The sequence below is a fragment of the Drosophila guanche genome, unplaced genomic scaffold (genome assembly GCF_900245975.1).
Source record: "Drosophila guanche unplaced genomic scaffold, DGUA_6, whole genome shotgun sequence".
Lineage (NCBI taxonomy): Eukaryota > Metazoa > Arthropoda > Insecta > Diptera > Drosophilidae > Drosophila > Drosophila guanche.
This window is the reverse complement of record NW_022995752.1, coordinates 3,814,415-3,831,696: the sequence shown is the minus strand read 5'-3', so window position 1 is coordinate 3,831,696 and position 17,282 is coordinate 3,814,415. Positions and strand designations below refer to the sequence as shown.

Sequence of the window (17,282 nt, the reverse complement as noted above, 5' to 3'; positions counted from 1 at the left end):
AGTGCCTCAGTTTTAACAAAAACCTTTGAGTGCAGTCTGATGGAGGTGATCCTCCATATACCCTGCTTTACCCCTTACATTAATCTATTAATTCCCTCATTTAATCAAGAAATTTTCCCTCATTTTCTTCTTTGCAGCTACAACATGCGCTTTGAGCCGTTGGGCCAGAAAATGTTCACGCGCCGCAATTGGCTGCTGCGCTGCAGCATTCTGATAAATGTTGCCGTCATTCTGTATATTGGTAGTCAGCTGATGATTGGCGGCGGCAATAATTTCGCAAATGGCGGCAGCTTTATGCTGCAGGAGCAGCAACAGCCCATGGTGTCGGCGCTACAAATGGCAGCAGCGTCACAAGTGCCCCAGCAGCAGCCAACGCCCAAGAATCAGAATGTAAGTCGGTTAAACAGTATTCCAATAATTTCTCAGAACTAACCAAATATATCCTCCTTCAGTCCGCAGCGATATTTGAGGCGGAGGAGCGACTGCTGGCGCATGCGGATGCCACAGGCGCAGCAGAGGTGGCGGCAGCAGCAGCAGCAGCAGCAGTGGCGGCGGCACAAGCAGCTGAGGCGGCGCCTCCTGTACCAGCGAACGACAGTGGTGGAGTACCCAGCCTGACTGATCCCAACCAGCTGATTGGGAATATCGGTGCAGGCGGCAATGCTGTGCCAAATCCCGAACTTAACAACACACAATCCGACAGCTACATCGTCACCGGAGACGAGAAGGAGCTGGAGGAGCGCGTGAGATCGCTGATTAATTGCTACGATCGCGACTACCATCAGCAGACGCTGCAACGCGGTGACTTTTGGGTGCTGCAGAACTACGTGCGAGCGGAGCACGGCGAGGTCAAGTGCCACGAATCCATCACGTACACCACCCATGCGGATTACACGTTCCTCGACAATCTCATTCCGCTGCTGGAGCGTTGGAGTGCACCCGTCAGCATAGCCATGCATGCGCCGGGCACAGATTTCCAGCCCACCGTGGACTCCATTCGATATCTGAGGGAGTGTCTGCCGGGCAGTCATCTGGTGCGTGCCTACACCACTTTTCACATATACTTCGGCACCAAGCACATACCCCGTGCGGTGCCCAAGCCCCAAGATGTTTTCAAGACGGGCTACAACTGCACGTTGCCGCCACCGTACTTTAACATCACGTCGGGCCATCTGTATAAGGCACAGAAGAAACTGTTGTATCCAGTGAACGTGGGTAGGAATATAGCACGCGATTCTGCACTGACTCACTTTATTCTGGCCTCGGACATAGAGCTGTATCCGAATCCGGGTTTGGTCAAGAAGTTTCTTGAAATGATTGCTCGCAATGAGCAGTATTTAAGGAGGAAGGCGCCAAGGTGGGGTTTAACACAATCTTGAAATCTTGAGATCTTGAAAGACTCATATTCCTTTATTTTTAGAGTATTTCCCCTTGCCATATTCGAGGTGGAGGAGAGTTCCCCTGTGCCTCATGACAAAACCGAGCTGCAGGAGTTTTTGCGCACAGGCAAGGCGATACCCTTCCATAAACGCGTCTGTGCCAGCTGTCATGGTGTGCCGAAGTCCAAGGAATGGATGGCGGCCAATGAAACGGATGAATTGAGTGTGTTTCACATAGGTAGGACAAAAAGAGACGCTCCTAAAGCCGATAAATAACTCACAGAATCTCTCCATCCATAGGCAAACGCACTGGCTACTATATCCATTGGGAGCCCATTTATATAGGCACCCATGCAGATCCCCACTACGATGAGCGGCTCAGTTGGGAGGGCAAAAGTGACAAAATGCCACAGGTATAGTACCCATGAGTATATCTTCCAAACCCCACTCTATAAATAGCTTTCTTTCAGGGCTATGCGCTGTGCGTTTTGGATTATGAATTCCATATATTGGATAATGCATTTTTGGTGCACAAACCGGGCATTAAAGTGCTGAAAAAGGATAATCGACGTGCCATGTTGTCGGGCAAGACGAATCAACTGATACGCAAGATAATTTATCCCGAACTTAAGATCATGTATGGCATGCGCAAGGGTTGTGGCATATAGTAACTAATTCTAAAGCCGGATTTAAGCGGATTGAGAGCCAAGGCAAAGGCGAAAAGACTACAGCAACAACCAGCAACACTATTACTATTTGCAATGCCATAGATGCAGCAATGTAAAGATAGATTTTATCTATCCAAACTATGGCATTAGATGCGCCCTACAAGTGCGCGTCTTTAAAAAATATAAGCTATAGACTTAGCCCTAGGACTTAATAGAGACAAAAAGATGGAGCATTAGCGTAGATAGGCTTTAGTATATCAGATCTGTTTTTCCAGGGTATGGGATAAGCCTTCAGTGATCGAGTGATCGTAAGAGCAAGAGCCCGGCTTAAGTACGTTAAACGTAATTTGATTTGTGTGGTCTTTTTTTAAATTCTGCTCCGTAAAATCGGTGGAACCAGAAGGGGTGGTATGGTTCCTACTTGCATACTTCCTTCATCTAAGCTTCCTGTAAATATTATTCATTACCATAGACAGACACTCGAGGATTTGGTTGGATATCTCTAATACGAGTACGACTACTCATAGGCAGTCATTATTCAATTACTATTAAGTTAAGCGTTTACTCTAGCCTCTTTACAACTAAGTTTATATTTTAGTTTAGCCGAATTCAAACCCATAAACATTCACAAGAGTTGAGTTGAGTTTTGTTTGTTCTTTTTTAATGTCTCTTTTCGAAATGCTCAACTTTTTGTATGCCAGCAACGAGAGAGATGAGATCTAAATATTTTGTTATGGTTTGTACTGTTCTAAAGCTCTGTCTTGGGCCATAATTTGTAGGTACTACATTTCTGTTTTAGGCCATAATTTATTATGCATATGGGCAATTGTAGACTTAACTGCAAAAGACCAAAACGTAGCTACTCAACAACATAGCAGAGAAATGTTGAAAATTAAAACAAAGCTACGTATTACGCATAGACTTTTGAGAGTTGCTACGAAGAAAACAAAATTAGAGGGCTACCAGATAAAAAAACACAAGATAAAAAATAAAGAGAGCAAAGGCAACTGCCTTGCAGTTAATGCAAAATAGAAAGAAAAAAAACAGATTTCAATAAGCATAAAGGGAAAAAATATAAAAAAACCGTGATATTTGTACTAGTAAAAAGAGAGACGAAAGAGTCGCCGGAGAAGGGATGGAGGGAGAAACGTTAAATGTGTAAGAGATAAATGGTTAAAACAGAGAAGAAAACATTAAATAAAAACCCAAACTTAAAATTAGTTTTGTATATGTTTTTTATTAGTGTTGAACATTAAGTCAAACTTGTGCACATATAAATGTTAAAAACATCAAGACAAAAAAATCGAAACTAACAAATCGAACGAATGCTGAAGGTTTTTGTTTGTTGAATAGGCCTTATCAAATTAATAAATAATACAAAAATTAAAAAGAAAAACTGCAGAGAAATACGTGTAAAATTAAATTTAAGCTGCTGTTAATGGGTAACAAAAATACATTTTTTGAGCGCGACTTGGGAACAACATACATCGGTGTATCTTTGAATCTATTGGAATTTTAGCCCATACGTTTTTAAGTTTAATTAATCCCTTCGTTTTATGCGCTCAACAAAATTTAGCAAAGACTCAAAAGAAATATCACTAAAAACATAAAGAAAAAAACCCAAAAATGCCCATTGTTGATAAAGTAGACAGAAGAAATAATACAAAAACCAATTAAAATATAGAATATACAATTTAAAAATGAAAGAATATATTTGTATTGAAGTAAAAAGTATTACAGTGCCTTAGACAAAATGAAAATATTAAATTAAAAATTTATATAAAGACATTACAAAATAATGATCACAAATAGCAGACATTTGCCTAATTTCCACATTATTTTTGTACATAAAAACAAAAACTTTGTACACAAAAACATTTAATTTTGTATATAGAAAAAATGCATCTATAGTTTTTTTAGGGCGCCTTTAGTCAGGGGTCCAAAATAGGCATATTTAAAGTACGTATTTCTTTCCTATTTAATTAGTCTTCTTAATTCGATATCTAGCCTGCCAACTATTATACGTTTAATTCTTTATAGATTGCACTCGGCATGTTTTTCGCCCCCCTAAGTTATCGCTTATGGAAAATAGAACACACACACATAAATATAGTATATATATTTTTTGTAAGAGTTAAGTGCAAAATAAAATAAATCTGCTGAGCATGAACTAGAGCTGAAAATATTTAAAGAAAAAGGCTAACAAACACACAGACACAAATCAAAGTAAAACTGAATAAAGAAATGAGAGATGGTAGGGTATACAATGTAAAGAATGAGTGTAAAAAATAAAGACAAAAATCAGTTTGAAAACAATATATACGTATTATCTGAAATTTTTTATGATATTTTTGGGTTGGAACCAGCATCCCGGTAATTTATGGATATTTATGGTTTGCCTGGAAGTCTGATGTTTGCTGAGAGATCATCGATGGAGTTGTTTTATCCAAAAGAATATTCAATCAAATGGAAGTTGGAAACCCATTGGAGACATCGTCAATACATTACCAAAGCATTTATTGAAGCAAAACTATTTCCTGTCAGTTTTATTTGGTGTTAAATAATTTGTAGCTTGATTTCTGCTAAAGAATTTTTTAACTATTTTTAAATATTAAAATATACATATGTTCTTGCAATTAATAAATGCCCTCAAACACCTCTTTGAATTTTTACCTCTTTACACTATTTTTGCTGTCGTCATTATATCTGTTTCAACCTGTTTACATATCAATAATCTCGTTCCTCTAACTACAAACTTCATCGTAAGCGTTTGAATATTCATCTTCAATGCTTAAATCTGTCTCTAAAACTTGTTTGGATTCTTTAATCAAATCCCAAACTTGCAGCCTAAAGCCTAAAACCCGCGATCATTATCAAACTCAAATTTGTGGAGGTTGGTACGGTGCCTGCCTGGCCTGGCCTCTTCTCTTGGGCGCAGCCCGACCTTGACTTTAAGTTTTTCGATTTTCAGGTTTCATTTGTTGGCCGATTGAAAACAAAAGTGCGAAATATGCAAATCCGCAGAAAGAGCAGACATTAACATAAATTAAATAAATAAACGTGGCTGATATTTGATTAATACTTGAGACAGTTGCTAGCGCAGAACCTGCTGGAAGGAGGATGGAGCTGGCACTGACTCATCTCTCAAGCTTTTATTTTCGCCTGAAATTTATGCCATATGGATGCTTTGCTTTGCTTTTGTGTTTACTTGTTATTTATGAACATGTTTGGGTTTTTATTGCAACCTGAGGCTGTGCCAGCGATAGCAACGGCGACAGCGACTGAGGCTGAAAGCTTTCGCAATCTTTGTTGCTGCTGCCTGCGGAGACGGGGACTGAGGCTTTACCGGCAAACGACTTCAAGCTTTGCTTCGGGTTTGGACTTTTTTGTTGCTACCAGTTAAGATCTGCGTTGCGTTTCTAGCGCAAAACAGTCGAAATTGTCAGCTCGTTGAAAGAGCATCGCAAATCGCGTTCGCTCTCTACATTTGTACACATTCCCAGTGCTCCCTCACACACAGGGACAAGGATATATCCTACACACACACCTTCGTTTAAAATGGCTAAAATAGTTATCAGTGTTTTGTTGTGCCTGGCCATGTTTGGCTCCATGGGTTAGTATTAATTTAAGGATCAAATCTATACCAAAACGAATGACTCTTTTGCATATACGCAAATCGGTTCTGGTTTATACTATACAAATTTTACGTACGAGTAGTATTTCCAAAGAGAAGACAAAATATACCTTGAATGCCAAAAGGTGACAAAAACAATTTTTAAGACCGACAAAATTATCTCTCGTTTTTATTTGTTTTTGAAATTACCTAACACATTGCCTCATCTTCATTTAAAATTTAATTAAAAAAGTGTTACTTTTAGCAAGAAATCAGTTATAGAGTTCGGGAATCGGAACACATTTTAATGAAAGTGACTTTAAAATAATAAAACTTAAAGTTTTTATGCTATATAATAATCTGAAAGGATTTTTCCGAATGTTAAATGAAGTTTTTAGTGCAATTAAATATAGAAAAATTAAGAAATACAATAATTTTTAATACATTTGAATGGAAAGGCTAGATTTTTCCTTAATTTTAGGCAGTATATTCTGTGAAGTAATTATTCAAAATTGTAAGGATCTGAGGACTAGATTTCGTGAATTGTGTATGTTTAGTGGAGCTATGGTGATAAACGATATAATTATATTATTACACGTTTAAAGCCAATTCCAATAATTCCAATATATTAAACTAATTGAATTAAAGTTGTGTCTAGAACAATTCCGAAAGAAAAATAATTCATGGTGATTTTAATGGTTTACATTTATTCAAAGTCTTTTAGTTTCCTCGGTTACACATTTTCCCTAAAATTCCAACTTAAAATCTGCCTCGTTTAATTTCCCACTAGTTCTCCTTCAAAATTCATTCACATGTCAAACCTTTTAATCAGCACCCCCTCCATAATTACACACTGCTTTAAGGCGCCACAGCAATTTTAATTTAGCAGTGGCATTCCCGCAACAGCAACGAACATATCTGTGTGTAGCCAGTGAGACCTCACGCTTCCCACAGTTATTCGTATTTTGCATAACAGCAGCGATAATTCAGTTGATTGAGCACTACTCGTCATTAGGCAACTGACGGCAGATGCCAGTCGAGTGACATGCCCCTTTCAAGACTGCGTTGCAACCAACGGGAGCAGAAACCAAAAGAGATAAAGATTTCCCAACAATGCCAGGAAATCGCACGAGTTGTCAAAAAAAACTAAATAATCATAAAGAAACTCTCAAAAAAGTCCAAAAAAGAGTGGCCAAATAACTGCAAGGTAATTAATGCGGAAAGCAAAGCGAACGAAACGAAAGACTGAGGCGACAAACTGATGATTTTTCTTTTTCTGTGGGAATCTTCATTGCATTGAAACTCTTCGATATTTCAAGGTCAATTGATGAACATTTTTTATTCGTACAAATTCGAATCACACGCGGTGTCTGCCGATCAATATTGCATAACCTTTGGCTAAAGCTAAAACGGGTTTTAGCCATTCGTTCGTATTTGTCGTGTGTAGTCAGAGAGCTACATCTCCTCGATGCGTGCCCCATAGCCGGTTAATGTGACCTTTAAAGCGTCTCTTTGCTACGTCTTCTGGCAGCTTCTTTTTAATTTTTTTTCGAGCGGACGAAGTCACAGAGAGAAATCTTATTGAATTAATTCCAACATTGGAGCACGTTGTTTAATTTGTGGCTTAAATGAAGGGGGAAGCACGGATTGGTGGTCAGTGTGAGGTGTTTGAAAGGAGAAGTGCAGATGGCGGAAAACGGCTTTAAGTGCAGGGGGAATTATCTACAGATGGTGATGTTTACTTTATGTGTGGGAAAATCTGCAGACTGTTAACATATAGAATGTAACATCGTTTGATATACAAACCTTGGCTTTTTCGGCACGCGAGCACTAGAAGTGCTCAATCATTTCCTTCTGTTAATTATAATTTAAAATATTTATTAATACATTTAAATATTTTATAATTTATATAAAATGTAGCTATTTATTTCATAATTTATACGGAAAGCCAGTAATTATTTCCTAATTTATACGAAAATGCAAAGTAAAAAGATTTAGTAATTATTTATATGAATTTTAGGAGATTATAATTATACAGTATCTATTAACTAATTAAAATCAGTAAGTTTAAAATCCAGTATTAATTTACACGGAATTTAGGAGTTCGACCATCAGGAATTATACTTACTATGCAGAATTTTGGAGTTTAAAATCCAGTAAATATTTTTTAATTTGCACTGGAATCTGTCATTAAAAAAGGCCCAAAGGAAGAAAAAGTAGATTCAATTGAATATTTAAACAAGAATTAATTTAAATAATGAACAAGTTGACGGCAATTGTCATTGATATGCATTATTAATTTAATTTAAGCACAAAAAGAAACTACTCAATCCGCTTCACGTTTTTCTCCCTCATTCCACTCTCACCTGTATAAGCACTTAAATGTTTATAAAATATACTCCCAATAGCAATATTTATACTGCTCAATCGAACCTTGTCTTGACTATGACAAACATTAGATAATTTCATGCAACAAAAGCCCATCCACATTCCCACACTGAACCCAAAAACTAATAGACGAAGCGTGTTATTCAAACCCATTTCTTTCGTAAAAAAAATTGCAAAAAAAACCCACACGGGTTCAACAAACGGGGTGTGCTGTACCGCATACAATTCATTATAATTTAAAGATGCGCTGTAATAAAAAAAGAAGACAAGACAATGTCAATGGGCGTTGGCCCGGGCCCCGCGAATTGTTTCTATCATAACAAATAGTTTCAAAAAAAGACAAAAAATAGAGGCAGCATCTCCATCATACAAATATCATTAGAGGTAAGCTCGCCCGCCCCCAACCAACCAACCATATTGAACCTCAAATTATTTTTTGTTTTGCAGCTGCAGCTGCCGCTGCTGGTGGTGCGTGTCGCGAGGCGAATGGAACTGCTCCTGTTTCTGGCTCCTGCGATGCCTATATCGAGTGCAAGAATGGAGTGGCCGAGGAGAAGCTCTGCCCCGATGGCCTCTTCTACAATGAAAAATCCACTGGCTATCCCTGCGGCTATCCCATTGATGTGGAGTGCTCTCAGGGACAGTCCCGTCTGCAGTCTGCTCAACCCACGGAGGATTGTCCTCATCAGTTTGGTTACTATCGCATGGGTGATGCCAGCCACTGTGGACAGTTCATGAATTGTGCATCGGGCAAGGGATTTGTTTTCGATTGTCCTGCGGGTCTGGCCTGGAATCCGGCCACCTACAAATGCGACTGGCCCGATCAGGTTGAAGAATGCGATGCCGAGGCCTTCTTGGGCTTCAGCTGCCCCGCGCCAGCCTTCAAATCGGAGCTGCTCGGCGAACAGGAGGCCGACTATACCTTCCATCCGTCACAGGACAACTGTCAGTTGTATTTCATCTGCATTGAGGGACGTCCACGACGTATTGGCTGTGGCGAGGATCAGGCCTTCAATCAGGAGCTCAACCAGTGCGATGACATCGAAAATGTCCCGAATTGCAGCAGCGAAATCAGGGAGAAGGGCGCCCAAATCAAGGCGGCACGTGCCCATGCCAGAAGCCAAAAGAACTAAAAGGAGAACTAATTCCATGCAACAAATCACAAGGCCATGCAACATGTGGCATACGCGTTTGCTCGAGTTTTCTAGTCGATAGTTAAAGATCGTTTGACAGATTTGAATTGTAGCTTTTGCTTTTTTGCACAAAAATAAACTACGAAAATTTGTTAAGAAAAATGAAGAACTCCTCAATTATTTGTAAAAAATATTCAATATTCATATCCCTTGCTAAAATTTATAATTTTTTTTCCTTTCAGTGCTCTGCTCACCCGAATGCCCCTTCCCAAATGGTCGTTTTGCCTCTGGTGATCAATGTGATGCCTACACAGAGTGTCTGGATGATGTGCCCACTGCGAAACTCTGTCCCGATGGTCTGCTCTTCCATCAGCGAACCAAAGCCACTGGGGAGTGCACCTATGCGCCATATTCCACCTGCAAGGAGCGAGCTCGCCTGCAGCCTGCCAACGGCACAGACGAATGCCCCCGACAGTTTGGTTTTTATCCGAATGGCGATGAGACCAAGTGCGGTGTGTACCGCAACTGCGCCCATGGTGTGGCCAGCATTACCAAGTGCCCCGAGGGTTTGGCCTTCAACGAGGAGACCTACCAGTGCGACTGGCCCGATCTAGTGGGTAGCTGCAATGCCGAAGCCTTTTTGGGTTTCAACTGCCCTGCCGCTGAGCCCGTGGATGCCATTGCACCCGAGGTGGATGTCGGTCCCGAGGGAGAGCTGCGCTACTATCGTCATCCGCAGACGTGCAAGAAATATTTTGTCTGTGTGAATGGACATCCACGTTTGTACAACTGTGGCAAGTATTTGGCCTTCAACTCAGAGTCGAAGCTCTGCGATTTCTACAACAAGGTGCCCGAGTGCTATGCTCTGCTCAAGGAAAAGCAGCGGCTGAAGGCCGAGAAGCAAGCAAAGTTTTAAGGTGGAAAGAGACTGCGTGAGAGAGAGCCCTAAAAGTTTTGGACCAGCGAGAGGCTGAAAGTTTAACATTTCCTGTGCAATAATTATATTTTATTTTTTGTAAATATGTAACTGTGACGTTGTGTTTTTGCGTATTGAATAAATGAGTAAAATATTTGTATATGTAATAAATTGAATAATGATATCGGGGAAACAAATGGGAAAAAGATAAGGGGAGGTAAATTAAGAAAAATATCGGACAGCTAAAAATAAAACGAGAAGGGACGTGTGAGACGCTTCTTACGCGTCACAACTTTTATACCCGGCACTCAGTACTACTACTACAATCTGCAGCCTAAGCGTTGTTTTGTCAAATTTTAAATTTTTTTCTTCATCTGTCATCTACATCTACAACACTTCTTACACGAACACGCTCCTTTAGCTTGCCGGGCTTACCTAGACCCACGCACTGCAGACTCGCGGCAGAGGCAAAGGCAGCGCCCGCACACAAAAATACAAATATAAGCTGCGGGACGGGGTGGGTTAAAAGTCGGCAGAGGCAGAGGCCAAGTGAAACAAAAGCAGAGTGTAAATGAGAGAATGTTAAAAAAACAACAAAAGCTGCGGGACAGGGTTGGTTTAGCCACTGCAAATTAATTTCTTCATTCTTGCTATAATAATGATCCAATCGGATTTAGTGATCTGACAGATATGGCCATTCCCTACGGAATGGCGTTTTTAGTTTTCTTTTATCTTCAAAATTGTAGATTTTTGAGCTTTTCGCGCTTTTGCGGGGACGGAAGAGGGCGTGGCTAATTTTTGAAACACACTGCAACAGTGTGAGCATACAGAAAGAAGTCTGGATGCAAAATTTGGTGCTAGCTTCTATGGTCTTGTAAATTCTTGTGTTTCCTTAGCACTGGCTGCATCCCATTGCTGCTTTATTAGGCCTTCATCACCTTCTTAAATATTTAAATGAACAAATTAATAATGATCCAGATCTACATACAGCTGTGAAAAAAATAATAGCACCACAATTTTCAAATAGTTGCCCAACTCACATTTTTAACTTTAAGCTAACTTTTAACTTATTTAAGGAACTTTAGTAAAACTGGTCAAATTAGGCGAACAAAATAATAGCACCACTTTTGAAAAATGGATTTAAAATTTAAAAAATTACGATTTTCTTAGTTAACACTTTTGAACTATTAATTCTTAATCTATATTTATCATTTAGTATATAGTTGTGTCCTATTTTGGCAATAACAGCTGCGCAGCGTCTTGGCATGGAATCCACCAAGTCCAGGCATAGCTTTTGGGGAGCTTTGGACCAGGACTCTTAAATTTGTTCTCAAAGTGATCCTACAGTTGTTGGTTCGGAAGCAGCAACTGCCTTGTGGATGGCGGACCACAAATTTTCGATTGGTTTCATGTCAGGCGACTGTGCTGGCCACTCTAACACGTTCAGGGTTGGCCCGAACCGTTCCTTTGCTTTCATGCTTGGGTTATTTACCGGTTGAAAGACCCATTCTAGTGGCATTTCATATTCTGCAAACGGTAGCATTACAGTCTCCATAATATCCACGCACACGTGCTGATCCTTGATGGTTTTTATTCAATATATTGAACCTACTCTATAGTAAGAGAGCAGCCCCATACCATTAAATTAAACCTTTTATTTTTAATAGTTTTCTTTGGTGTACTGGCGTTCCTTGGACGTCTTAGGTATGATCAGATCCCTTTTCAGTAAATAAAACACTTTTTACTCATCTGAAAATAAAATTTTCCTCCATTATAGGGATGTCCAATTGGCATGCTCCCTTGCAAACATCATGTGCTTAGTAATATGTCTGGCGTTTAAAAGTGCGAGTTTTTTTGGGCAGCAGGATTTTAGGCTATGTTGTCTAAGATATATCCAAACTTCGTTTTAAGCTCTTTTTTTAAGCTCGATAGGAGGCTTGAAGGGAACCTTCTTGCTCTCACGAATCAAAACCCTTTTGACCCTAAAAGGGGTCATAGATCGTTTTCATCCACTTGTTTTACACTTTTCTTCATAGTTTAAGGCGTTTTTAATCCATTTATTGAAACTTCCTACCAGTTGACCAAATTCTCTGTAAGTTTTTACGTCAAATATAAATTGTTTGCATTTCAGAGCTTTCCACGTCTTATTGTAATTGTTATTATTAGCTTTTATGATGAAAACAATGACATATTAGTCAAAACTAATAATTTCGTGGTTTATAGAAAGTCAATTCCGCGAAATTACGGAGATTCACTTAAAATAGTGCTAATGGTGCTATTATTTTTTTCGCCATATTGGTGGTATTTTTTCTTAAAGTATAAAAAAATATAAAGACATAAATTTAAAGAAAGACAACACCTTTGTTGGTAATAGGGAATACTTAACTATATGAAAAAACTAAAAATTTAAAAAAAAAATCGCAACGGCAATTCCTTTTTTTTTGGCCAAGAACAAAATGTGTTGTAGTGGTGCTATTATTTTTTTCGCAACTGTATGTACATACATACATACATAGTACATATACGCACAAATCTTGTATGCTTTTTCCTGTACCCAATTAAATCTCCCAACAACACTACACCCACATAAAAACAAGACTATATCGACTTTTTCTTTAGTTTTTGTTTTAATTTGTAATTTATCAACCGTTTCGGACTTACGGCTTTGGTTTTGTTTTGTTTTTGTGTGTTTTAGAATTTATTATATTATAGTTATGGTTTTAAAGGTTTTTTTTTTTGCTTATTAGTTATTGGTAGATTAATTCAACTTATATAAGTAGATCAATTTTACATATGAGGGCCAACCATTTTGCACACATTTAAACATTATTACATCGTAAACTTATCATAATATCATTATCATCATGCTCCTTCCTTCTTACTGTTTCAGCATCCATTCTTCATCGAATTCCGTGTGTTTTTATACAACATTTATTCTTTCTTATTTTAAAACAATCTTTAGTAGAACCAATTGCCAAATGTTAATTTCTTCGTTTTGTTTTTTCTTTACTTTTGAAAATAATTTAAGCTCGAATTTTTGTGGTGTTGAATAAAAAACATACGCATACGAGTATTAATAATGTATTCTTTTTTTGTATCACTAAGTCAACCAATTGCTCACGTTTCAGAATTTCTTGGAGTTTTGTTTTTTCAGCTTCTTAAGAACTAAATGATCCATTCGATCCATTTACCCAGCAATGGGTACCACGTCCAGATTCCATCCTCTACAGATTTCCTTCTTCTTTTGGCTATAAAAATTAAATTACATGTTTTTGTTTGTTGTTTAGATGTTTGTTGTTGTTGAACTTTTTGCACTATTTTGTTGTTGCTGTTGTTGGGTGTGTTGTGTTATTTTCGATAATTTTAAATTACAACAAATGAATGTGTTAATTTTTGGTATATTTTTTTATTTTAGTATAGTATTTTTTTATGTTTTACAAAGATTCTTTCGTTTCGTATCGTATCATTTTTTGTTTTTTGTTTTTGCTTTGTGGTGCTTGGCTAAGGCGACTTTTGTTTGGTTGTTTTTCACTTTTGTTTCGTTTCTCGTTTCTCTCTTCTCATTTTTTCTGTTCTTTACACTTTTTGCAATATATTTTCTTATGCTTTTCTTTCTTTCCATCGCATTTTCACATTTCTCATTTACATACACAAAAAGAGGAACAATTTGCATTTTGCATTTGTAATGGAAATTTAAATGAAAATAATATTAACAAAATTAGAATAAAAAATCTAAAGCGATTTGCAATTGACGATAGAAAATGATAGAGAAAAAATACCATGTTTTAGTCATCTTTAAGTTTGGTTTTTTTAGTAAAAATTTGTGCTAGAAATTCGGCTATTAAAATTATTTAAGTTCGTACACATCGATCGATCGCTTGAGAAAAAGTTTTACATTTCATTTTCATTTTATCGTTTTTCGTTTTGTTTTTTTCCTTTCGTTCGTTACATTTTGTTTTGTTTTTCTTATTTTTTTGTTTTGTTTTGGTTCGTTTTAACATATTCAGTCTTTCAGCTTTCAACACATAAATAAATTAATTAAATTAATTTATTTGGATTAGATTTAAGAAAACATTTCTGCTGTTTGCTGTTCTGCCTGTTTGTTGCCTGTAAATAATTTCGAGTTCTATTGCATTTATGTGGTAATTTCTCTCTTCGCTTGTCCTTGATTCTGCCTTACGATCCATCCATCCATACATATGTCCGCCCTGTCCTCTCCTTCATAAGTCCAGTTAAAGTTTATAGCCAAAAACACGACAAAGTTCGTTTGTCTCTCTTGAGAAAATTTCGAAAAAATTTCACGTTTTTCTTTTTTGTCAAAGTTGGTTGTAAAAGCCAAAAGTTTTGCTTTTCTTTGCTTTCTTATATAATCTTAGTGCTACGATTTATGGTTTTTTTTTACATTTAATGAGAGTAATTATTATATATTTTAATATATTTCTCCTCAAATTCCTCCTTCCATCCATCCATTGCGCGCATTCTCCATAAACTGCTTTTCGTTTTTTTTTTTCCATAATTTTAAAAACTTTTCAAGTGGACGAAGCATCTCTTTCGTTCTCTTTTTGTTATTCAAAATTTTGTTTTTGATTGATTTTAAATTTAATCATTATATATATATAAGAAAAATATAAAATTTTGTGTCTAAATTCAGTTGTTTTTAGGAGTTTTTTCTCTTTCAAACTAAAAGAACTTTCCACACAGGTTTTTTCTTGCTTTTTTCAAATAGTTGCTCTGTTTTTTATAATTATTCTTTTATATTTTTTTTTTGGGTGGGGCTTACGTTATCATAGTTCTATATAGTCTTTCTTTCTTTCGTTCATTGCTTTTCTTTTTCTATACGCCAACATAAAAATTTGTTGTCAAAATTGTTTCGTTTTTTGTTTGTTTTCGATATTTTCATTCGATTTTTTTTTTCTTACTGTATAAACCGGTCTCTTGTTAAGGCATCTGCTTTTTGTCACTGAAGTTTGTTCGTTTTTTGTATTGTTTTCTTGTGTTAGTTTTTTGTTTGCATTTTGGAATTTATTAATTTTGTTGCTTTTTACAATATTTCTTGTCTTGTCTGCATTTTGGAATTTTGTGGTTTCATTTAATCTATTTCAACTCAGGTGATTTTTATTCCAGAAAAAATCTAAAGCTTCTGCCGAAAGATATCTTTTTGCCCAAAAGTTGTTTAATTTGGATTTTGGTTTGACTCCTAAAAACAACGAAATATGTTTGGGTTATCATTTAAGATTAATTTTGCTGTGCCTTAAGTGTAAAATTTTTAATTTTGAAATTTTATGTATATATATTTTTTTTGTAATATATTACTAGACAAAGTTTTTAATTTGGAATTTAGGTTTTTTGTTTTTCTTAAAATTTTCTTAATTTAGTTTTACGTTTGCATAATATTGTTTGTTTTAATATTAAAAATTGAAACTTAAAATTTTAATTTTGTGGCCTAAATTTGTATGCAGTTTACAATGCGCATTTTCTTTTCTTTTTATATTTTAAATATTTCTTTTTTTTTTTTGAATATATTTTATGGTTATTCTTAAAACTCCTAAATAAAAATCAATTAAATTAAACATTACAACTATTAGCTAAAGAAAAACACAACTTTTGTAGCTTTTGATAAAATATAAGAAAACTTTAATGGAATTTGATTATAAAAAACGTAACATTATCCAATGAAAATATCAACTGAGGTTCTTTAATGGAAAAACTATTCATATAAACGGCTTCTAATTAAACGGAGAATTTAATGGAAGATCTTAAGTAATCAATAAAAACTTTTGAGTGTTAAAAAATGGTTTAAACACTATAATTTGGTGCCACTTCGAAGTGGTTTTGTGTGCTCATCATAGTCTCTCCGATTAGTTAAATTTTCGCTTTTTTCCACTGCCCTTTTTCTTGCCTTTGCCACGAGATTTGGCCAACTTGCGCTTTTTGCTGCCATCGCCACGCATCGCCGATTCCCGACTGATTTCACCCAAAATCTCATCGCCGAGTGTGCCTGTTTTGGATTGTAAGGATAAACTTTTTTCCATTTAAAGCGTATTACTAGTGTCTTACCCAACGTGGTCAACTTCCTTTGGCGATGTTTCTCCGCTTTGGTCACTGGCAGACGCATCAAATAGGTCTCCTCGTACTCTTGCTTCTCCTTTTGGGCATTGGAGAGTATCTGCTGGGCCCTTGAGCCTGATGAAATCTCTGTGGGTGCATCCAAATATTCCTCTTTGAGGTCTTGCAGCATGGAGGAACTAGAAAGAAAAGCGAAAATTTGAATGGAAATTCGGAAAAATAGAATTTTAACTACTCACGTAATGGCCCGCTTCTTGGCCCTGTCCAGTGCCTTTTTTTCCTTGTCTGCATCCTTTTCATCGCCATCGTAGTACACGGGTTTGATGCGTGGCGGCACATAGACGCCCGATTTGCCTACTGTTGCCGCCTTTCGTGTTTTTTTCGCAGATCCTGCCTCACCTTTTTCATCATCCTCCTCTTCATCACTGTCGCTGCCTGCCGCCGCATCATCGTCCTCATCCTCGTCATCATCATTGTCTGCTCCAGCGGCACTGCTCATCATCTCATCCGGATTCGGTTTGTAGAGTATAGGATCGGTACTGCTCGACACACCCGTGGCTGTCTTTACCAATTTATCGATCTGGTAGCGCAACTTGTGATCAATGGGTCGGATCTTTTCCAGCACAGTGCGTATCTCAATAAGACGCTCGATCGAGGGATCACCCTCGATGGTCTCGCCAGAGCATTTGCGCAGCACCACATATGTCAGATTGATCAAGTAGTCCAGCAGCATGTGATATTTCACCTCCAGGAAACTCAATCCATACTCTGTGGTCAACTCGCCCCGTTTCACTCGCTGCAACATCCCCTCCACCAGATCTGTCACCTGTTTCACATTGCTGTTCATTTCGCCCAGCAGCTGGATGGCCTGCGGTATGTCCTGTTGGCCCTGCACCTCACAATCGTAATCCAATGCCTGCATAGGTTAATAAAAATAATTGTATTTATTAATAAAAAGACAGAGAGAAAGATCTGACAGAATCTTCATGATGTTTATTGCTAGTGTTTAAACTTAAAAGGTTGTTTTTGATGTCAATTCTTTTGGGTAATTGATGGAAAATGAATGAAAAAATTGGCAAGCTGATTGAGGAAGACTTTTGCACCTCAATCTTAGTCGCT

General features: G+C 37.4%; 3 protein-coding genes across 7 annotated transcripts in view; 2 read left to right on the top strand and 1 right to left on the bottom strand.

The window, feature by feature from the left end:
- The window catches only part of LOC117588011 (beta-1,4-glucuronyltransferase 1), a 64,837-nt gene extending 61,178 nt beyond the window's left edge, over positions 1-3,659 (top strand). For all 3 annotated transcript variants that reach the window (XM_034279038.1, XM_034279039.1, XM_034279037.1), the window contains 5 exons: positions 138-390; positions 453-1,357; positions 1,421-1,617; positions 1,680-1,792; positions 1,850-3,659. In XM_034279038.1, coding sequence (XP_034134929.1) covers positions 145-390; positions 453-1,357; positions 1,421-1,617; positions 1,680-1,792; positions 1,850-2,047 — 1,659 coding nt within the window. In that variant the 5' untranslated portion in view covers positions 138-144 and the 3' untranslated portion in view covers positions 2,048-3,659. The remainder of the gene's footprint in view (positions 1-137; positions 391-452; positions 1,358-1,420; positions 1,618-1,679; positions 1,793-1,849) is intronic.
- Positions 3,660-5,459: 1,800 nt separating this feature from the next.
- On the top strand, positions 5,460-10,269 carry LOC117588015 (protein obstructor-E). Of its 3 annotated transcripts, none has more exons than XM_034279046.1 (2): positions 5,460-5,660; positions 9,424-10,269. In XM_034279046.1, exons 1-2 carry the CDS (start codon positions 5,606-5,608, stop codon positions 10,095-10,097), a joined length of 729 nt encoding a protein of 242 aa, XP_034134937.1. In that variant the 5' UTR covers positions 5,460-5,605; the 3' UTR covers positions 10,098-10,269. The 3 variants fall into 3 exon arrangements, with proteins under 3 accessions (XP_034134937.1, XP_034134935.1, XP_034134936.1); XM_034279044.1 differs by lacking the exon at positions 9,424-10,269 and adding an exon at positions 8,496-9,343 and having other exon boundaries at positions 5,467-5,660; XM_034279045.1 differs by lacking the exon at positions 9,424-10,269 and adding an exon at positions 8,502-9,343 and having other exon boundaries at positions 5,469-5,660.
- A 5,492-nt stretch (positions 10,270-15,761) lies between these two features.
- Positions 15,762-17,282, bottom strand: part of LOC117588014 (neuroguidin) — a 56,676-nt gene continuing 55,155 nt past the window's right edge. Inside the window, exons 2-4 of the mRNA XM_034279042.1 lie at positions 16,403-17,079; positions 16,155-16,342; positions 15,762-16,095 (exon numbers count right to left, since the gene is read on the bottom strand). Coding sequence (XP_034134933.1) covers positions 15,956-16,095; positions 16,155-16,342; positions 16,403-17,079 — 1,005 coding nt within the window. The 3' untranslated portion in view covers positions 15,762-15,955. The remainder of the gene's footprint in view (positions 16,096-16,154; positions 16,343-16,402; positions 17,080-17,282) is intronic.